We start from the raw sequence: 22629 nt of genomic DNA, 5'->3' as shown, positions 1-22629 counted from the left end.
TCTCGCGCCTTTCTAGAGGGGGCGGGGAAGAGGAAGACGCGCGTGCGTCGGGGTAAGCCAACAGCACCTTCCCAGAAGGCTCTGGGGCCGAGGGCGGGTGGGGCGGCGGCGCGCATGCGTGGCGGCGGGCTAGTTTGATTCTGGCGGCAGCGGCGACGTTGAAATGGCGGCGCCTCGTCCCGGCAGGTGACGGAGGGCAGCGAGAGGGAGCCCGGCCGGGGGCAGCTTCCGCGCCTCGGTCTTTCGGGCGGCGGGGGCGGGGCGCTGTTCGACGGAGTCAATCCCCGGGCGGCGAAGGCCGTGGCTTCTCAGGGCAAAGCCCGCCGCGCCTTTCGGGGGGGGGGGATCCCAGAAGGTCATCCAGCCCAACCCCGAGCGATGCAGAGGGAGGCGCACAAGTAGGCAGGCGAAGCAGAGAAACGGGCGGGGCGCCATTCTGTACTTGCCGCTGCTGTTCTGAGTGAAGCTGGTTATGACCCTCTTTATTTGGAAAATGTTCCATTTTAAGCAAGGGTTTGTTTCTGTTGCTGCTTGGGCCTCGATTGCGATTTAATTCTGTTTGTGTTATTTTATCTACAAATGTAGATAAAACCTACACTTTCATAGATATATTGTATAGCAAGATGGGCTACAACACAAATAATAAAAACAACAGCAGTAGCCTTAAAAGCAAAATAAAAGCATCGATAAATACTGATTGGATTTTTTTAAAAAAGAAAAACAAAAACCACCCATATTGTAAAAACCTGTCTAACCAAAAAAAAGTTTTCAAGGGGATGATTCCTGCGGAACTGCTACTGGTAAGGAATTGCAGAGGACAGGGCTTGCCACGGGAAAGGGTCGCTCCCTCCTGGAGACCAACCAACCTCAGGGGTTGGATTGCTGCTGTTTTTTGTTTCCTTGGCTTTATAAGGTGTTGACCATCCTTTTGGCAGGGAAGAATGGGGTTGAATAATTAAAAATAAATAAAATTTACTACAGGAAATGCTAATGATAACACAGGTGTGCAACATGTAGGTGCTTTGCAAAAGTTAAGTGGAAGGTGAATTGGTCCTAGTTGTGGGAGCAGAATGTGGTATGGGAGAAATCCAAGGTGCAGTGCATGAGGTATTGGAGCAATGGGGTAGAAGCCCAAGGCTTAATTTTTGTTGTTTTTGAACTTTTCAGTACAGAAGACAGTCTTCCAAAGGGCATCACCCAACAGGTAACACAAGTGTTCTTTACCAGCTATAAAGTGCATAAAACTTAATGCCGCAATAACAAATTCCAAGCAATCCATACTTAGGGTTGCTACCTTGCTTTCCTGATGAATTCTTCGTTTAAATAGTTGCAAGAAAATTGGAAACCCAACAGGCACAGCATTTTTGAGAATGCTGCACCTGTTCAGTTGCTGCAGCTGCTAAAAGACATTAAGCTATGCTAAAAACATACACGGTGGCAGTCCGATTTCTACTATAATAATAGGCCAATGTGTGAGAGCCAGTTAATAAAATAAGTATCTGTACATGACAAAAAGACAATACTGTGCCCATTTCTTTGTAGCAGAAAAGTGGGGTGTTTAGTGTGAAGTATATCTGTAACACAAGTGACAGGTCTGGCTATGCATTTCCCTTTTTTGAAAAAAGCATGTCCTAATACCTTCTAGAGCAATTGGGTACATGTGTATATTATGTGAAATTGGGGCACTAATCATGTTTGAGGTCACGACTGATTTTGGACAGTGTTGCAGGGAGGCATTTATAATCTTTTCTTCAAGGGTAGCCTTACTTTTCTTTTTTAACTTATAGTGGGTATTTCCTATTATTTGAGGTAATTTTAAAATCCTCACTTTTTGCTCCAGATGTGGATCACATACGGAATGTAGTTTAATGGGAATGTGATGCATTTATAACCATACTGGAATATAAACACGGTTTGAAACACTGTGTTTCTTTTCTAGTTTCTTGTCACAATGGCTGCCTCAATCTCCAGGCATTGGTTATTTTTTCCACAGGTATGGATTATTAGCTGCTCTTTGTGTTATTGGTTTTTGCTTTTTTCAGTGGATGGATCATTGTTGCTTTTGGGTTTGCCTTCACATTTGTAAACCATAATCTGAGGCTTTATTCCTGTGCAAATTTTACTGGGTTGTATCCAGTGAATTTGTCCCATAAGGACTTCATTTTACACAATGAGACTTACCTCTCTCTCCTCTCCCCACCCTCCCATTCTGTTTTGCCCCTGCCCCGGAGGAGATTTTGGAGCTGTGGGCATGCAAGGAAAGGAAGTCATGTTGCTCAGAGGGAGGGAGGCCCTGGCACTAATGGGACGTCATCGGATACAACACACTGAATTTGATGGGACTGCTTCCATGTAAAATGTGTGCAGGATTAGGCTTTAAATGATTTAACAAGTTATTACATTGAGCATTGAAGGTTGGGCTGAAATTTAGGAAGAAAATAATAAATCTTGCAAGATTACATCATTGCAAAACCTGTAGAATCCTGTGAGGAGGAAAAAAATGTCTGATAACGTGTAATGAGAAATATTCATTTTTTGTTTAGAACTCTTCTAAAGAAAATCAGCCTGGCTTTGAAGATAGAAAAAATGTTGCAACATTAGGTAAAGGAATTGATAGTTTTTGAATTGTTTTACATGGTTACTGTATGCATGGATGCTCTGTTGCCGAGGCAGGAGAAACTCAACAGTTCATTTCCAGTTATTAAAAAATAAAATTGCGATTGAAGGGGGAAATGTAATATTCTGATAGCTCAAAAGTATGCCAACTAAACTCTGCTAATAGGTAAGAAGCTGGAATCTATGCAGCGAATTCATACTTCCCATCTGTATCCTCTGTATACAGACAGGACTTCTTAGAATCTCACTGCCCTAGAATTGCAGTTTAGGTTGCAGTCCTCTGCAACCTAGGAATAAACTCCACTGATGGTAATGGGGAGATCAGTAAATAAAAACAAATAAATTGATGATTGAAATTGTTTGCCTTAAACTTGTACAGCTTCAGCTCATAAGCATTGCTTTCCCAGTTGAGGCTCTTCCCTCAACTGGGATGCTTTGGAATTAAAAGCACTAAACAAGACAACAATGCTGTCAGGATGGTAATCTGACAGGTTACTATTAAGCAAGCAGGGATACCATTTAGTGATTTTTATTTTCCAACCTCCCATCTTCCTGAGGAGGCCCACCTGGCCATTCCATAGAGTCCTTTGGCAAACCCTTTTTTGTACTCCCAGACATTTACAACTGTAGGTTCATTTTACATAGCCATTGCTGCAGATGATCCTGCAATTCTATTTTTAGAAAAAGTTGTTTTGGCTTTTTAAATCTGATACATAGTTTTGATTGGGTTGCCTTTGCATTGTATTATCTTGTGAGCTGCCTTCACTGCCCCTGGTAGGTTGAAAGGCATGTTATATTTGCAGTAATAAATTTGATGTGCCTGTGGAAGAAGGAACTAGAACTAGTGTGCCTACACATTACATGCCATGGTGCTACAACATGAACTTTGGCACTGATTGGCTTAGAAGCTGTTCTCAGGTAGCCAAAGTTCTCCTCTTCACCCTCTTGATCATTCAAACTGGTGGATCCACAGTGTATTCCTATGGCACCTTCAAGCCCTTTGTTATGCAAAATAAATTCATGCATTAATTTAAATGTCAACTGCCATTGTTGTATACTTTGTTGCCATTGTGTATACTTGGATCTGCACTTCATAGTATTTCAAGTTTTTTGTTTAGTGTTTCCTCTTTTCCCTTCTTTCTAGAAAATGTGTGCAGTCAGGAGAAAACGGAGGCAGGATGTGCTTCTGAGCCAGATAACATTAGATTCAACTGTGGTATCCAGAGTGACCCAGGAGCCAGTCACACTCAGGTGTTAGCAGAAATTGGCAAGAGAAAATGCAATCTAAGCCCCAGTCCAAACGAAGGGGATGCCCACGGCCCCAGCCCTAAGAAAGGACCTCTGCAGAATCTTGGTCCTGGATCAGGACAGGCTTCTACTTCATTTAACCAATCCTTTGGCCATCTCCCTAACCCACGAGTCATGCGTCATTCCTTGAATCGCTACAGTTTGAAGCTGGGCACTAATCGCCGGAAGTCTTTGCCTCCTCTTCACATGGATGTTTCTGGTATGTTTTCAGCATAATGTCACGACTAAGCTGGGGCTAGGTTAATAATAATAATAATAATAATAATAATAATAATAATAATAATATATTTGTACCCCACCCATCTGGCTGGGCTCACCCTGTCACTCTGGGCGGCTTCCAACAAAGATTAAAAATACATTAAAATGTCACTCATAAACAGGGCTGCCTTCAGATGTCTTCTGAATGTCAGGTAGTTGTTTATCTCTTTGTCATCTGATGGGAGGGCGTTCCACAGGGCAGGCGCCATTACCAAGAATGCCCTCTGCCTGGTTCCCTGTAGCTTTGCTTCTCACAGTGAGGGAACCGCTAGAAGGCCCTCGGAGCTGGACCTCAGCATCCAGGCAGAATGATGGAGGCGGAGACGCTCCTTCAGGTATACTGGACCAAGGCTGTTTAGAGCTTCAAAGGTCAGCACCAACGCTTTGAATTGTGCTTGGAAACGTACTGGGAGCCAATGTAGGTCTTTCAGGACCGGTGTTATATGGTCTCGGCTGCTGCTCCCAGTCACCAGTCTAGCTGCCACATTCTATAATTCTATAACACCATTGTATAACAGTTCCCCCAGCTCCAGATGGTCCAGAAAGATGTTATGGTCGATGGTGTTAACGGCCGCTGAGAGATCCAGCAGAACTAGGAAACAGCTTTCACCTTTGTTCCTAGCCCGCTGAAGATCATCAACCAGTGCGATCACTATGGAACTATAGAAGAAATATTCATTACTTACAGCAGCAGCTAAATGTATTACAGTGGTGCCTCGCAAGACGAAATTAATTCGTTCCGCAAGTTTTTTCTTCTTGCGAGTTTTTCGTCTTGCGAAGCACGGTTTCCCATAGGAATGCATTGAAAATCAATTAATGCGTTCCTATGGAGACCGCTTGCCAGGCTGGCGGTGCAGAGAAGGGCTTTTCTCCCCACCGCAAGCCTTCAGGACAGGTACGGGAACAGAGGGGAAGGCGCGCAGCGCTTCTCCTCTGTTCCCGGGATTTGCGGTGGGAGGAGGGTTTTTCCTCCCCACCGCCAACATTCAGAACAGCATTCTGAATGTTGGCGGTGGGAAGGAAAACCCTCCTCCCACCGCAAGTCTTCAGGACAGCCATCCGAAGGCTGGCGCGGGGAGAAGGTCTCTCCGCCCCACCGCCAGCCTTCGGAGGAGCCTTCCGAAGGCTGGCGGCGGGAGGAGGTCTCTCCGCCCCACCGCCAGCCTTCCGAGCAGCCTTCCGAAGGCTGGCGGCGGGAGGAGGTCTCTCCGCCCCACCGCCAGCCTTCCGAGCAGCCTTCCGAAGGCTGGCGGTGGGAGGAGGTCTCTCCGCCCCACCGCCAGCCTTCCGAGCAGCCTTCCGAAGGCTGGCGGTGGGGCGGAGAGACCTCCTCCCGCCGCCAGCCTTCCGAGCAGCCTTCCGAAGGCTGGCGGTGGGGCGGAGAGACCTCCTCCTGCCGCCAGCCTTCCGAGCAGCCTTCCGAAGGCTGGCGGTGGGGCGGAGAGACCTCCTCCCGCCGCCAGCCTTCCGAGCAGCCTTCCGAAGGCTGGCGGCGGGAGGAGGTCTCTCCGCCCCACCGCCAGCCTTCCGAGCAGCCTTCCGAAGGCTGGCGGTGGGAGGAGGTCTCTCCGCCCCACCGCCAGCCTTCGGAGGAGGTCCAAGGATAGTGGGGAAGATGCGCTGCCTTAAATCCACAGCTTAAGTCCTTAGTTTCTGACTCATTAGGGGAGGGGATTCTTGTTAAATCACATAAGAAAAAGGAAGGCAGGTTTCCCCCCCCCCTCAGTCATACCGTATCTTGACGTATCTTCTCATATTTTATTCTTGTCTTGTTATCAGAGATCTCTTCTGTCAGCAGTCTTTACTCCCCTTTTCCCTTGAAGCATGTGCAATTTATCTCGTCCAAATCGTTTCTTTTGAAGATGCTTGCAACTAGCGGCATGAATCAGGGACGGCGTCCAGGAGTGCCGGAATCCCACAGGAGGGCTTTGTGCCTAGTGCCCCCACCCCCACAAATTCGGGGGTGGTATAGGGCACAGCAGGCAAGGGCCGCCCCCCCCCCCACAATCCTGGGGGGGTTAAGGAGGCTAATTACCCCCATCATAGCCTCCAAAGTACCTCGTGTGGGTCGGAGAGATGTTATTGTCAGCCATCTTCCGATGCGCCACCTAGTGGCCCCGTGCTCAGGGTACATATAGACCTCTCACAGGTCTGGTACAGATGTAACACTTGTTCTCTGCAAACCATGATTTTCAATTTGGAAATCAACCTCAGAAGCACGGACCTCTGTGGAGTGATTCCCCTTCCTTCTCCCTGGTGTTTATAATGGTTTTATGTTACATGTGTGCTATTGCAAACAATACCTAATAAACCAGGTCCCCAGAAGGCACAACCACTTCAAATCATGGTTTTATTTGATCTCAGGAAAATCTGGCTTGCAGTGGTGCACTTGGGCTTCTACTGTAGGTGACTCATAGGGACACACTGCCCATTGTTGATCTTTATTTACTTCCTAGATGAGTATTGTAGTTTTTCCTTAAAAATCCATGATATTGTGGAGGTGTGCCCCCCCCGAAAAACAGGAGAAAAAAATATTTTGTAGGTTTTGACTGAAGATAGTGGATTGTGTGCAGTTGATGACCATTTCGCGTGAGGATTCTGTTCCCTGTCACCTCACACGTTGGTGGAACACACATACATCTTACCCTGCCCCATTACGCCCTTTTAATGACATTTTTGGTGACGTTTACGGTCACTTCCGGGTTCAGTGCTGCACGTGATTGTGAGTCTTTTGGACAGGAATTAATCGGTTATCACTTGTAGTGTGTTCTGGATGGTAGCTGGAAGTGGCTTGTTTCTCAATAAGGTGGTGGTTATGGATGCACTGTGATGTCCAAAAAGTGCACTTCCTGCATGGACTAGTAGAGACTTGTATTAATTAATGGCAGGATGAAATCCATTGTAGGAAATCTCTTTCAGGCCTCCTCCTCATGGGTCCAGAAGATGATTCAATTTCTCTAATTTGTGTTAAGGAAAGGCATATGTGTTACTCTTAATGGTGCAATGCTATTATACGTGTCTGGAAGTAAGTATCCCTGTGATTAGTGGGTCTTACTCCCAGGCAAGTGTGTGTAGGATTGCAGGCCAGGTCAGTCACAAATGCTGGGCATAATGGGGAGCCAGATGAGATATCTGTAGTAGTGTTATTGATGTGAAGAAACAATCTGTATCCACGTCTGATAAAATTGTGGTGGATGGCATAATGGTTACAGCTTAGCAATCAGGTATGCTTTGATTATGCAACTATTTAATGTACTGTACAGTACTGAAAAGATGTTAAAAATGCACAATTGAATTATCTGGCTAGTGTTATTGGACTTTAAGTGGTATTGTGCTTAACTTTCAGAACTGAGTAAAGCAATCAGCCTGGACTTGCCAGAGACAGACAGAATGGTGGAACTTCTCCACTCCAGCTTCCGGGTAAGGCTGTCTGTCTCACAAAAATGCTCTCCTTTCTACTCTTTATTAGTTCTTGCTGCTGACCTTTAAAGCCCTAAACAGCCTCAGCCTTGTGTACCTGAAGGAGTGTCTCCACCCCGGACACCGGGGTCCATCTCCCGAGGGCCTTCTGGTGGTTTCCTCACTGCGAGAAGCGAACTTACAGAGAACCAGGCATAGGGCCTTCTCGGTAGTGGCACCCACACCGAAGGCAGCCCTGTATAGGGAAGCCTTTTAATGTGTAATATTTATTATGCTTTTATATTTGTTGGAAGTATTAATAATAATAATTTATTATTTAAACCCCGTCCATCTGGCTGGGTTTCTCCAGCCCAACAGAATTGATGATGATGATGATGATGATGATGATAATAATAATAATAATAATAAGCGATCAAACATCAGACATTAAAAACTTCCCTAAACAGGGCTGCCTTCATATGTCTTCTGAAAGTCAGATAGTTGTTTATTTCCTTGACATCTGATGGGAGGGCATCTCACAGGCCGGGTGCAGCCTGGTTCCCTGTAACCTCACATTTTGTAGTGAGGGAACTGCCAGAAGGCCCTCAGCACTGTACTGGGCTGAACGATGGGAGTGGAGACGCTTCTTCAGGTATACTGGGCCGAAGCCGTTTAGAGCTTTGAAGGTCAGTACCAATACTTGAATTGTACTATGAGCTCAGAAACGTACTATGAGCCAATGAAGGTCTTTCAGGACCGGTGTTATGTGGCCTCGGCGGCCACTCACAGTCACAAGTCTAGCTGCCGCATTCTGGATTAGTTGTAGTTTCTGGGTCACCTTCAGAGGTAGCACCACGTAGAGCACCTTGCAGTAGTCCAAGCAGGAGATAACCAGAGCATGTTCCACTCTGGTAAGACAGTCTGCGGGGAGGTAGGGTCTCAGCCTGTGTGCCAGATGGAGCTAGTAGCAGCCCTGAACACACACCTCTATGGATAACTGAGTCCAAAATGACTCCTAGGCTGCGTATCTGGTCCTTCAGGGGCACAGTTACTCCATTCAGAACCAGGAAGTCCTCCACACCTGCCTGTCCCCTGTCCCCGCAAAACAGTACTTCTATCTTGTCAGGATTCATCCTCGATCTGTTAGCCGCCATCCATCCTCCAACCACCTCCAGGCACTCACACACGACATTCACCGCCTTCACTGGTTCTGATTTAAAAGAGAGGTAGAGCTGGGTATCATCCGCATATTGATGAACACCCAGCCCAAACCCCCTGATGATCTCTCCCAGCGGCTTCATATAGTTAGATAGGCAGGATACAAATAATAAAAATGTCATTATTATATTCTGCGACGTGTTTCTGTAGCTTCCCCAGCTTAAAACCAAGCTAACGTGTGTGAAACTGCATTCCGCAGTCACACGTACTGTTACGACACACATTACCTGGAGTGCTCTCCCTAGAGAGGCTAACCTGACACCTACTTTACTGTATTTTTGGCACCAGGTGAAGATCTCGTAACATTGCTGATACTATTTTATTATTGTCTCTGCAAAATAAGAGTAGTTTGGGAGTTCTTCAGCTTTTATGCCTGGGTTTTAGTTTCCATCTTGTCTATCTATACCCAGCCAGAGGGCGGGGTATAAATAATAAATTATAATTAAATTATTATTATTATTATTTTACAGATGGATTTGATCTATTGCTGGCTTTTAGTTATTTATAGTTTTGCTGAATCATGATTTTAAATTTGCTTGTTTTACTGTCTGTCACAGAAAAAATTAGGTGACCCAAATTGCATAGAATAAAATTGGCTTTATTACTGTTTATTCATTTTTATGTTAGTGTATGAGGCTTTAATTGTGGCTTTACAGTGTCGTTTTTACCATATCTACTCAGAAGTGAGTCCTATTTAATTTAGTGGATTTTCTCCCAGATAAGGGATTTTAAGTTTGCAGTTGTAAGCTGCTCTGTATTTTTGGTGGGATGACTTAAGAAAAGCAGTAAACTAAAAAATCACTGGTCTTATTCATTCCTTGCCCCCACCCCCTTTCAATGTCTTTCAGTCTACCTTGTGGTCTCCACTCCCAAATTTTAGATTGTAAGATTCCTGGGACACAAACGTAGCTGTTGTGTTGTGCCTGTCTTTTTTGCCACTGCTGTAAATGCCATGTATGTTGCTGATGTTGTCCTAATTATCCATTTCTGTCATGCTTTCCCCTCATCATTGGAGTGGATTTCCTCTTCCAACTGGCAGGTGCAGTGTATTAAAATTAGCTTTAGAACCTCGGTCTCCGCAGTTAGAGGCTCCACCTGCCCTCTTAAAGTTCTTTGACCTGTCACTTCATATGCCTGTGGAGCTCTGGCTCAGATCCCAACTTCACTTGACTATTTCTGAGTTTCTACTCCCAAACGTGGGCACTGTGAACTCTTTAGAATTTGGCATTCCTTGCATCTGAAAGCTTTTTGTCTGCTGGAGCTGTTACCTAGCATTGACTAAGAAGGCTAACTTGCTTGAGGGCCTCCAAACCAATTTTATGTGGGTCCTCATGGCCCAACTGATGTTTTATCTTAACAAAAAACACTCTAAGCAGTTTGCAACAGTATCAGCATGAAACACCATCTGGAGAATCACAGATTTCTCATTCCTGGTATAGAGAATAAAAGGGCATTTGTGAGTAAAGACGCTGCCTTGGCCACAATACTGAAAAAGCCTGCATTGATATTTTTTTTTGCTTGTGGCTCCTCTTTTCTTGTGCTATTTGATATCTGCCTTGTTCCCTTCTAGTAGTTCTCTGTCTGAATGTTATGAACACTATGGAAGCACTTCCGGTCGGCGCCAGCGTTTAATGGCTGCCTCCTGCTGAGCTCCGCTCAGGGAGGCTGCTCCGCGAGTTCGGGTCTGACCGCTACGGCGAAGCGGGGACCCTTAAAATCTCAGGCGCGGAAGCCTGAGAGCATGGAGGCTCGGTGGGCACCTTAAGCGCCCCCCCTCACTGCAAAGGAGCCTTTTTAAAGGCTCCGGAGCGGCATCGGGGAGCGCGGTGCTGAGAGCCGCTACCCAGCCCGTGGAGTGAAGCCGCGTCGCCATTGACGGAGAGCGCCGATTCCTTCCTGACATTTGGAACTTAATTGGATTATCCGTGAGTAAGACTGAACAACAACTTTAAAAGAAAATACCTGGAAATTGGCTGAAAACGGAGAAGGCAAAAAGTAAGGAAGTCTGCCTTCCCCGGACTGCATGTTAACTAAAGCAACGAAATAGGAAGCTGCAATTTGACAGGAAGCAGCTTTAAAATTGACGGACTCAGACATTGGACTTAAATTCCCCCCTTAGCAGGCAGGGGCAGGGGGAGGAAGATTTCTGATTTGTATCACCTGCATGGAAGAAGCATAGAAGGGGAATTTTCTGCCGTTCTGAACCCTTGGGGAGGACTGCCTGGAAAGTGAGCCACCGGGACTGAGAACTGTCATTAGAGACTTGTTACAAAGTTGGTGCTTTGCCTTTTTACAACAAGTAAGGACCTTATTTGCTACAAGTCTGGAACCCTGGAAAGTTACAATTTGACAATATCTGGAAAATATTGGACAATTGGTTGTTACTTTTGTTACCTTGGAAGGGAACCCTGGTTTCTTTGTATTTGGAACTTTGGACTGCTCCCTCTAGAGGGTTGCAGGAAAATAGTTATTATCTTTACTGTAAGGAACAGGCTTGTGGAATTTTCCATCTGAAAGTAATTCCCGTGGGAACGACCTTGGGACATGAGTGGCCCAGTAGAAGAGAGAACAACAAGAGCCAAGAGTAAAGCTGATAAAAAAAAAGGGGGCTCAATTACAAATCCAGCTGCAGCAGGGGCTGCTACAACTTTATCTATGGATTCAGTGACACAGGCACTAGTTAAAATAAATGACGCTCTGGAAGCGCTCACAAAGCAGAGCACTGAAAATTCCAAACAGCTGACTGAACTGTCAACAAAATTGAATCTAAATACAGAGTCAATAAACAAATTGGTTCAAGAAAATGAGACAACTAGAAAAATCGCTGAAGAGGCAAAAACTTCTGCAGAGGAGGCAAAAACTTCTGCAGAAACTGCACAGGAAAAGTTAGTACCAGTTTGCAAAAAGCTGGAAGAGCATGATGCGGCCCTGTCTTTGCTGGAACTACAGAGGAAAAATAGGAATTTGTGATTGAGGTTGATCCCAGAAAGTGAAAAGGACAATTTGATAGACTTTCTTACAAAAGAGTTTCTGGAATTTTGGCAGGACAATTTGAAAGAAGAGGAATTCAAGATAATAACCGCCTTTAGACTGGGCAGGAGACAAAACAGAAAGAGCCCAAGAGACTGTTTGATAACCTTGAGATCTCAGGAGGAGAGAGATAAGATATTAAATTTACATTTTCAAAGAGCTCTTGAGATTGAAGATTTCCGTGTGCAGATATTCAAAGATATTCCTAAATATATCTTGGAAGTGAGGACTCATTACAAGGATTTGGTCACTCTACTGAGAAAGAACAACATACCATTCAGATGGGAGTTCCCACAAGGCCTGTCTTTTAACTACAAAGGAAAGAAAATTAAAATAAAAACAGTGCAAGATAAAGAACAATTCTTGGAAAGGAATGAGGAAGACCTTTTGAAGGAAACGGTGGAACCTACAGACCTAACAGAAGTACCAGACATTTCAAACCTATCTTTTGGGCTTAAAACACCAACAGAAGAAGACTTGCTTGGAGCAGCTGGAGGAATAATCAAGTAAACAACAAGATGTCTCTGCAATTTCTAAGTTGGAATTGTAATGGACTGAATCTTCCTAGGAAAAGACGTGAGGTTTTTCATATTTTAAAAAAAGAACAATTGGACCTGATTTGTTTACAAGAAACCCACGTGACTAGAGTACACCGAAAATTACTTATTAATAAAAGATTAGGACAGGAATTTATTTCATCGGACAAAGTGAAGAAAAGAGGAGTGGTGATCTATGCAAAGGAAAAGTTGGCCCCTAAATTATTTTTTAAAGATGAACAAGGAAGGTATTTGGCAATTGAAATTCAAATTCAAGGAGAAAAATTATTGATAATAGGAATTTACGCACCGAATGAAGGGAAGTCAGAATTTTTCAAGAAATTGCACGAGACATTAATGGACTATTTGGATTATAATGTAATTTTGATGGGAGATATGAATGGAGTGGTCTCTACAAATATGGACAAAGCACAAAGACAGGTGGTCTCCAAGGATGGGAGACTACCAAAGACCTTTTTTGAAATGACTGACAATATGAACCTGATTGACATTTGGAGAACAAGGAACCCTCTTGAGAGGGAGGGAACTTTCTTTTCTGAGGCAAAAATGACTTGGACCAGAATTGACCAAATATGGGTAACTAGTGGGATGGCATCAAAGATTAAGAAAGTGGAAATCTGCCCAAAGACTTGCTCCAACCATAACGCTGTAAAGATGGAGATGAACCCAACAACAGCTGGCTCCTTTAGATGGAGGATGAATGACTCCCTGTTTAGAGATGAAGAGGTGTATAAAAAGGCCCAGAAAGTGGTAAAGGACTACTTTGAGATAAATCTGAGAACAGAAGTGGAAAAAAGAGTAATTTGGGATGCAAGCAAAGCCGTTATGCGAGGATTTTTAATACAACAGAATGCTATAAAAAGGAAGAGACAGAATGAGAAGACAGATAAGATTCTGGAAAAGATAACAGAAGGAGAAAAAAAATTGAGATCTAAACCAAAGTCACATGAAATTTTGAGAGAAATTAAGTTTTACCAGAGACAATATATGGAACTGATGAATCAAGAGATAGAATGGAAAATAAAACAAATGAGACAAAAGACATTTGAATCGGCAGATAAATGTGGGAAACTTCTGGCATGGCAACTGAAGAAGAGACAAAAACAGAATACGGTTACAAATCTAGAAGTTGAGGGAAAGAATATTTATAAACCAAATGAGATCAGAAACTGTTTCCAGAGTTATTTCAGGAGACTTTATGCACAAGGGCCGGTGAATGAAAAAGAAATAGAAGAATTCCTTAAAAAATATGGATTACAAAAAATTTCTGAACAAAGTAAAGTGATTTTGAACCAGAAAATAACTGATCAAGAAATTGAGGGAGCCATTCAAAATATGCAATTGGGAAAATCTCCAGGACCTGATGGACTGACCTCCAGATATTACAAAGCTTTGAAAGAATGGCTTATACAACCGTTGAAGGAGGTCTGTAACGAAATTTTAGAGGGGAAGAAGGCACCTGAGTCGTGGAAAGAAGCGTACATTACACTTATACCAAAATCAGAGACTGAGAAGAACCAGATTAGGAACTACCGCCCTATATCATTACTCAATGTGGATTACAAAATTTTTGCAGACATTTTGGCAAAAAGACTGAAAAGAGTTTTGGTGGGGGAGATTCATAAAGACCAGGCGGGCTTTCTTCCAGGAAGACATCTATCAGACAATGTGAGAAACATAATAGATATTATGGAGTTATTAGAAGTTAATATTAATACCAAGGCAGTATTAATATTTGTGGATGCGGAGAAAGCCTTTGACAATATTTCTTGGAGCTTCATGAAAAAGAATCTTCAAGGGATGGGGGTAGGCCAAGGTTTTGAGAATGGTATAGGTGCAATTTATTCTGAACAAAAAGCAAAATTGATTGTAAATAATGTGGTTACTGAAGAATTTGCTATTGAAAAAGGGACACGACAGGGGTGCCCAATATCCCCATTACTTTTTATATCTGTCTTGGAGGTTCTATTAAACATGATCAGAGGGGACCAGCTGGTTAAAGGGATTCAGGTCGGAGCTAAACAATATAAATTGAGAGCGTTTGCAGATGATTTAGTATTAACTTTACAAGAGCCAGACACTAGTACGAGAAGAGTTTTAGAGTTAATACAAGTATTTGGTCAAGTAGCAGGTTTTAAGTTGAACAAACAGAAAACGAAAGTATTGGATAAAAATCTAACAGTTGCCGAAAGAGAGAAGTTCCAGAGTGAAACTGGTTTAATGGTAGCAAAGAAGGTGAAGTACCTGGGGATTAATTTGACATCTAAGAATGTGAACTTATTTAAAGATAATTATGAGAAATGTTGGACAGAAGTTAAGAAAGATTTAGAAATATGGTCAAATTTGAGACTTTCCTTGTTAGGCCGAATTGCTGTTATTAAGATGAATGTGTTGCCGAGAATGCTGTTTTTGTTTCAAACATTACAGATTGTGGATAAAATGGATTGTTTCAAGAGGTGACAAAAAGATATATCTAGATTTGTCTGGCAGGGCAAAAAGCCCAGAATAAAATTTAAGATACTAACTGATGCAAAAGAAAGAGGGGGGTTTGCCCTGCCGGACTTAAAATTGTATTATGAATCAGCGGCTTTTTGCTGGCTGAAAAACTGGCTACTTCTTGAAAACACAGACATTTTGGATTTGGAAGGGTTCAATAACAGATTTGGCTGGCATGCATATATATGGTATGACAAGGTTAAAACCCATCAAGGTTTCAAAAACCATATTGTTAGGAAAGCATTATATAATGTTTGGATTCGGTATAAAGATTTGCTGGAAAATAAAACCCCTAGGTGGTTGTCACCAATGGAAGCTAAGGAAGTGAAAAAACTTAACATGGAATCCAAATGGCCAAAGTATTGGGAAATTATAGAGTATGAGGAGGGAAAAGTGAAATTGCAGAGTTATGAGAAACTGAAGTTTAAAGTAAGAGACTGGCTTCATTATTACCAGATAAATGAAGTCTTCAAACAGGACAGGAAAATTGGCTTTCAGGTGGAGAGGTCAAAATTAGAAACAGAGCTTTTGGAACCCAATACCAAGAATTTGTCAAGAATGTATAACTTGCTGTTGAAATGGAACACACAGGATGAGACGGTTAAATCAGCTATGATTAAATGGGCACAAGACATTGGTCATGACATTATGTGTGCTGACTGGGAACAGTTATGGACTACCGGTATAAAGTTTACGGCATGTAATGCTTTAAGAGAGAACATTATGAAAATGATTTACAGGTGGTACATGACCCCAGTCAAGCTTGCAAAAATTTATCATACGCCCAATAATAAATGTTGGAAATGTAAGGAAACTGAAGGTACTTTCTACCACCTCTGGTGGACGTGCCCAAGGATCAAGGTCTTCTGGGAAATGATTTATAATGAAATGAAAAAGGTGCTTAAATGCACTTTCGTGAAGAAACCAGAGGCCTTTCTCCTGGGCATGGTAGGCCAATTGGTGTCAAGGAAAGATAGGACGTTCTTTATGTATGCGACAACAGCAGCAAGAGTTCTTTTGGCAAAGTATTGGAAGACACAAGAGCTACCCACGCTGGAAGAATGGCAGACAAAGGTGATAGACTATATGGGACTGGCTGAGATGACTGGCAGAATCCGCGACCAAGGGAAAGAGACGGTGGAAGAAGATTGGAAGAAATTTAAAGTTTATCTTAAGAATTGTTGTAAAATTAATGAGTGTTAAAATGTCTTGGGTAATGCAAAATAGAATTGCAGTGATAAACAATTGGATAAGAGAAAAAGGATTAAAGAATGTGAGTTATAAGTAATTGAAATTAGGGGTAGCTGAAAAAGTTTAAAACAGGGATGCAGAAAAGGGAGGTATGGGGAAGTCGTTGAAAGAAGGCTTAAGAAAAAGAGGTTAAGAAATTATACGTGTTTATATGTTTGTTTGTTTATGTATTGTTTTGTATTGTCTATTAATATGTGTTGAAAAATTAATGAAAATTTATATAAAAAAAAAATGGAAGCAAATGCCCCCGCTTACAAATATTTTTCTTTCCCCTCCCTCCTAGTACTCTGCCCGGAAACTTGAGTGCTCATTAAAGCAGACTGAAGGTTTTGATCCTGAAACTTTTGAACAGAAAGGTGGGTCTTAACATCAGTTGACTTAAACAAAGAAGAAGTGTGGCATAGCTGAAGGATGCATGGAAGTCAGTTTTATTGAGGGCCTAAAAATTATTCATGACTGCCTCGGAACTGAAGTAGCTTTGCAAAAGACGCAGGCCAGTAGTACACTGTTGCTGTTATACACCTTTGCTTTCCCTATAACCCCATTGCTTTAAATTGTTGAGCTTCAATTCTGGTGAAGTAATTGAGAAAGCTAGGACCATCTGTTAAGGATCTACCATAGGTGCATAGGAAATCCTGTGCAATACAGCAAGTCCACAACTTATGTGCGTTTAGCTTGGGTGCATTCAGCTTTAGTTCTGTGGCAAAAAAAGAAAAAAAGGGGGCAGGCTTCTGGGAAGAATGACTTTGGCAACCCACCTGCCATTGAACCCATTGAGTTTTGACTATACATGATTTTGGCTTTAGGTGTGACCCCTGGAACCTAACCCCCATGTTGTTGCAGGCTTACTGTACTCCCGTGTCAGTCTTTAGAATGCACTGGCTATCTTACTCTTCACCTTCAGTGAACACTTTTCCATGTTGACTTGTCTGTGGAGAAAAGCCTCAAGAGAAAGGCCCTGACTCCGAGGGAGAGGCCCTGCTTGGCATGCAGGAGGTCTAAGTCTCAATCCCCAACGGGGAAAGATGTCAGAAACTTTCTGTATTCCTGTGTGCCTTGGAACCTCTGTTCATTGCAGGGAATTCTGAGGTATATTCTAGGGTGCATATCTGGTTCACACAATGCTCTAGCTAGGAATATGAAATGAACTTAAGCTAGGTGACCATGGTTCCGTTTGCCTGGTACTGTTTACTCCAGGGGTGGGGAGCCTTCAGCACACTGTAAGTTGCTGAACTACAACACCCGTCAGCCTCAGCCAGTAGGGCCATATAAGGCTGATAGGAGTTGTAGTCATGCAAGGAGAGAGAGCCAGAGGTTCAAATTGAGCTATTGACCCTGCTGTCACATTATGTGAACATAGAACATAGAATATGCTGACTTGCTCCCTGGAACAGAGATGAAAAACAACTGTTTCAGCCCATATTAAGTTGGCCCCGCACATGGAATTTTTGTTTACTATGATTTCTCTTTATCTCTACCTTCAGTGAACCTACTTTCAGAAGATCTGAACCACTGTACAAAGAAACTCAAACTAGATGGAACTCTGCAAAAATGCCTTGAGGACTCCCAGGGGTAATGGCTACTTGCCCTTTGTCCCAATCGTGCACTTAACACAATCCTGGGTTGATTGCCTTCTTGGTTTTCACCTCATCACATGAAGCTGTCACTCAGGCTAGTAAAATCTCAGCTAAGCTTCAGGCAATGGCCTGTGAGCAGCACCAGAAACTGCTTTTTTAAACAGGAGAGCGAGATACAGTAAACCCACAATTTGCACACATTTGTGTGCATTCAGCTTTACACACATGGTAATCATCAAACTTACGAAGGTTGCAGACTAGCATAAGATAAAAACATGTGAATAAAATATGCACATGGTAATTAAAAACAGCAACAAAAATAGAAAGGGAGCAGGCTTCCAGGAAAAATGACTTTGGCAATGCCATCCTTCATTGAACCCAATGGTTTTGACTAAACATGATTTTGACTTCAGGTGCGATCCCTGGAACGTAACCCTCGCGTTAGTTGTGGGCCCACAGTACAACACAGCAGAATTACACTGAAGTTACGAGGAGTCCCTCTGCCATACTTCATAACCATTTAAGTCTTTCTATTTTAGGGGCTTAGCAGATCCGGTGCTGAATTCCATGGTGGCTGCCTTAAAGGAGACGACAGTCAGGTAAGACCTATCTAGGGTGGGGTCTATGATTTTATTTTGAATATTTTATTCATATATCTTGGAACTTCTCAATAACTTGCAGAGGAGTATAATTTATGTGCAATCTTGTCCCATCAGAGCAAAGCTACTCAGTCCTGCCCTGCTTGTAGGGCGTACTAGAGGCTGAATAAAAGAAAGTCCTTCACACGGCACATAGTTAAAATATGCAGCTCTCTTCCCCTGGAGGCAGTGATGGCCACTCACTCAGAGGGCTTTGAAAGAGGATTAGATCTATGAAAGAGGTTGTGTTCTGCCTTCACGGACTGGAGGCAATGTTCTTCCTCCACAGTTGGAAGAAGTGTGCTTCTGAATATTAGTTGCTGGAAACCACAGGAGGGGAGGGGAGGGCTCTTGTGCTCAGGCCTTGGCATTAAAGGAAACAGTCTGTTGTCTTTTCTCTTCATTCTCCAGGTTCTCTGCAGAGGATCAAGCCTGGGAGGAACTGCTTCTGTCTTACCAGAAAAATGCAGAGGATATATCCAGGTTAGAGCGACCATCTTCCCTTTGACAAGGCAACTAGAGGTGGTCACTAAATTGAACTTTGAGCAGAGCACAAGTAACCCAGAGGCTGTAAAATTAACTCAGTGAAAAGAAACTTGAGAAGCTTAAGGGTGTGTGTGCAAAAAGAGAACTAAATACGGACAGAGGTCCACAATATATGCCTGACTTTGCTACCCAGGTCAAAATTTGTGGTTGCCAGGGCCCTGACTCTCTAGTTGTTCCTGACCTTATGCCTCCTTGCTTCATTTCCTAGTTCCAAGTTTGTAGCTAGAAAAAGGTGGTGGGGAGGCAGGGGAGGTACAGGACAATTATAGTGCCTCAGCAACACTCTGACCAAGCAATTCAGCTGTGAAGCTGGCGAAGGGGCAGGGATTATCATGCAATTGCATGGACTATTCTTACCATGAAGAAAGCAGGCTCATCATGTTTGCCAGAAGGCAGTTACACACTTATATATGTGAACTTCTTGGCATGCTCACAGTGCTAATACAAATGTGGATGCTAGATCAGTCTATTGGGCTGTATTGTCTTGCCTTGCCTGTATTGCCTTGCCCCCAGATATGAGCCTATAAACTTGCTTCCTGATGTTAGTATGCTGGATGGCATCAGCTATTAAGCACTGAAACTTGACTTTTAGGCAGCTACAGGAGTACAAGTTGAAGCAAGTGCCAGAGGAGCCTTATAGCTATACTGGGGCATCCCAGGCCCATGTACTTCAAGCCAAGCCAGACTACCAGAAAATACTGGATTCTCAAGGAGAGGTCTTTGACTACATGGAGCTAGTGGTGAGTCATGTTTGAAGATCCAGGGCAAACAAAAGGAAGACCTTGTTCACAGTTAAATCATGGAAATTTTCACCACAAGCTGTAGTGATGGCCACAAAGGGGATTAGCAGAATGCACAGAGGATAAGGCTATCCGTGGCTCCTAGCTACAATTGCTGTGGTGTTGTTATAGTTATATATTTATTATATATATTTATTTATACCCCGCCTTTTTTCCTGATGGGGCTCAAGGCAGCTTAAAGGTAAAAACTGCTAAAAACATAGTCAGATAGAATTAAGGTTTAAATGGAGCAGAAGGTGACAGGGTCCACTCGCCATGGAAAGGTGGCTTCTGATTTCTGTTGCTTAATAGATCTGGATGTTCTTCTGAAAAGCAAATCCTAGGAATATCCAGATGAAACTGAAGGGGAAGCCTGTCCTTTCTTGGGATCCCATTGTTGGGTTCTGACCTTTAAAATGTTTGTTTCCTTAGCTGGATGAAGTCCATCAGATGGTGAAAGTTTGTCAAAGTTATATAGAAGATGTTACACGGTATCTTCAGAAGCTATCAGTGCAACTTGGTAAGCATTTATTTTTAGCCATGCATTGATTATGGCTGCTTAACCAGCAAATGTAAAATAGTGCCTTAAAAAACCCCTCTTCTCCCCATTAAGAGCATGTTCACTCGACATTTTTCTGATGCATGGGGGTGCACCCCCCTTCCATTAGAGAGTTGTGCAAGGGTGTATTTTGCTACATCTGCAGCATTTGGAAGACACTGCATATCCTATGTGAACTTTGTCTCAATTCCTGGATAAGTAGAAAACTGAAAGTGATCATTTGTTCTCACATCTTACAAATTCAGTTCAGATTTGATCTTTTCAGCCCTACCTGTAGTTGTTTATTACTGGGGTTTTTTAAATATCCCTGGCTGGTAGGTCTGCTCTAATTAATATTTTTGAAGTTGCCAGGATTGTTGGATCTATGTGATAAAGGTCTCTCATTTTCCTAAGGTGCTAATGCAGAGTCCTGGGCTGTTGTTTCCTATACTGCAAATTTCCATGTGCTTACACATCCCCTAATTTTCAAAGCTGATAGCTATTTGTCTTACACATGAAATGGTGTAATGCTCCATGACCATTATTTTTTAATGTATATTTTAATTGCTATTTTTATTTTGTATTTTTAGGTAAGCTGGATTTTAATTTTTGACTTTAGCGGTTTTTATGATTAGGTGGTTTACAGACTCTGATAAATAGAAGTCTAGAAGGCAAATTATATTTGGGAGAGACTGAATACATTATTTGTCCAATTTACAGAAACAGATAATTGGGCTGAGGAGAGAGAGAATTTTGACTTAATCCGCAGAGACTATGTGGCAGTTCCCACAACTTAGGCTAGTCAAAAAGCTAGCTATTCCTCTTACAAACATGAAGCCTTGCAAATAAATAATTTGCCATAAATGTGCAATCTGATGGTCTCTGTTTTTGCTGTATTCTAACCATGAGAAGCATCTGGAGGCAACTAAGGATTCTTGTTTCAATTTCAGCATCAGGGACTTTCCAGAACTTAGAAAATTCACCAGCCCGGAAACTGCTCAGACTTCCCCCAACAACCCCATCTGTGATCCAGCCTCCAGAGGGGTAGAGCTGCATTCTTCTTTCATTTGCAAGCTTGGGATGCAACTCCGCAGCTGCCCACTTCTCAGCACTATGGCCCGCTTTGGGTTTGATCTGCACTTCAGGGACGGTGGCATTCTTGCCCTGCAGCGCAAAAGGATGGGGCAGATGAAAATAATGTTCTATCCTATTGGACAGATCCTTGCTGGACAGTAATACTTCCATTCTTCCAACCCACCCCCAATTGCATTGAAGCACAGTACACTCATCGTTCCACAAACTTAAAAGAAGATGACAGTGGATTTTCCAATCACAATCCTAACTGCAGCTGTAAAATGGTACATGCTTTTATTTTCTCTTTTCTAACTCACAGGTTTGACCTGATAGGTAATAGGAGTCTAGCTTGAAACACTTGGTAATGGCTGCAGATCACAGCTTTGTGTGTGTGTGTGTGTGTGTGTGTGTGTAATATGATGCCAAGGTTTTAGTCACAGAGCTAAAATCAGATAAAACTGTCCAATGCTCTTTCCCTCTTCATTCAAATTTTTAAATCCACAGCTGCAAGTATGTATGTAGTCCATAACCAGCAGGGGCGTCTTACCCATAGAGGCTAGTGGCGCGGGGCCCAAGGCACCAAGTTCTGAACGGCGCCAGGGAAGAGGTGGAGGCTGGACGCGGCACCTCCCAGCATCAGCTCGCCGCCCTCTCCTGCTTCTGCCATGCCAAAGCAGCACCGCACCCAGAGCCTCCATCTGCTGTAGCCACCGCAGCGCGAAGCGGCCAGCTGAGCCAGGAGGCGCCGCGTCCAGCCTCCGCCTCTTCCCCACTGGAGGAACCGCCTTCCAGCCACTGCCCGCCTCCTCCAGCAGTGCCATCCTCCCTAAAAGAAGGTGGACAACTCTGGGAAACGGGTGTGTGTGTATGTGTGTGCCGGAGGGACCACGGCGCCGGATATGCTTAAGACGGCCCTGATGACCAGCGCCAACTTAAAAATTTGTCCTAGGTCATAAGTTGCTGAGGACTGCAGGAAAATTTCTCCTCCCATGTATACTAGTGATAGGAAAGAAGAGAAGAACAAACACACAGCGGCAATAGGACCTTTCTTTTCTCTGCATTTGGGGCTCAAGTTGGCTCCCATGCTTTGTAAACATTTTTGCACCTTTGTCTAATTCCACTCTCTTGAGGTATTGATTTGCTATTGTCTGGTAGCTGGTCTTTTACAGCCTTGTCCAGTTATTCTAGCACTTAAGTAAACAGGCTAACTGTATATCCTTGAATTGCTAGTATTGTCAGTGGCTTGTCATGCAGAGTATGATTTCCTTTTATTTGTTTATTTTTAAAGGAATGAAACTGATAAAAGTTTTCTCAATTACAATTAAAAATGGAGCAAAACCCTTT

General features: G+C 43.2%; 1 protein-coding gene across 3 annotated transcripts; it reads left to right on the top strand.

Moving 5' to 3' along the window:
- Positions 1-79: 79 nt before the first annotated feature.
- DSN1 (DSN1 component of MIS12 kinetochore complex) lies at positions 80-21466 on the top strand. Of its 3 annotated transcripts, none has more exons than XM_083599869.1 (12): positions 80-186; positions 1168-1204; positions 2544-2601; positions 3761-4123; positions 7529-7602; positions 16417-16489; positions 17618-17705; positions 18250-18309; positions 18760-18831; positions 19487-19634; positions 20106-20193; positions 21162-21466. In XM_083599869.1, exons 1-12 carry the CDS (start codon positions 164-166, stop codon positions 21257-21259), a joined length of 1182 nt encoding a protein of 393 aa, XP_083455995.1. In that variant the 5' UTR covers positions 80-163; the 3' UTR covers positions 21260-21466. The 3 variants fall into 3 exon arrangements, with proteins under 3 accessions (XP_083455995.1, XP_083455996.1, XP_083455994.1); XM_083599870.1 differs by having other exon boundaries at positions 127-398; XM_083599868.1 differs by lacking the exon at positions 80-186 and adding an exon at positions 479-513.
- The last annotated feature ends 1163 nt before the right edge of the window (positions 21467-22629 follow it).

This window comes from Podarcis filfolensis, assembly GCF_964270895.1.
Source record: "Podarcis filfolensis genome assembly, chromosome: 2".
NCBI classification, from domain to species: domain Eukaryota; kingdom Metazoa; phylum Chordata; class Lepidosauria; order Squamata; family Lacertidae; genus Podarcis; species Podarcis filfolensis.
Note: the sequence above shows the minus strand (reverse complement) of the source record. Positions and strands in the feature narration are given on the sequence as shown.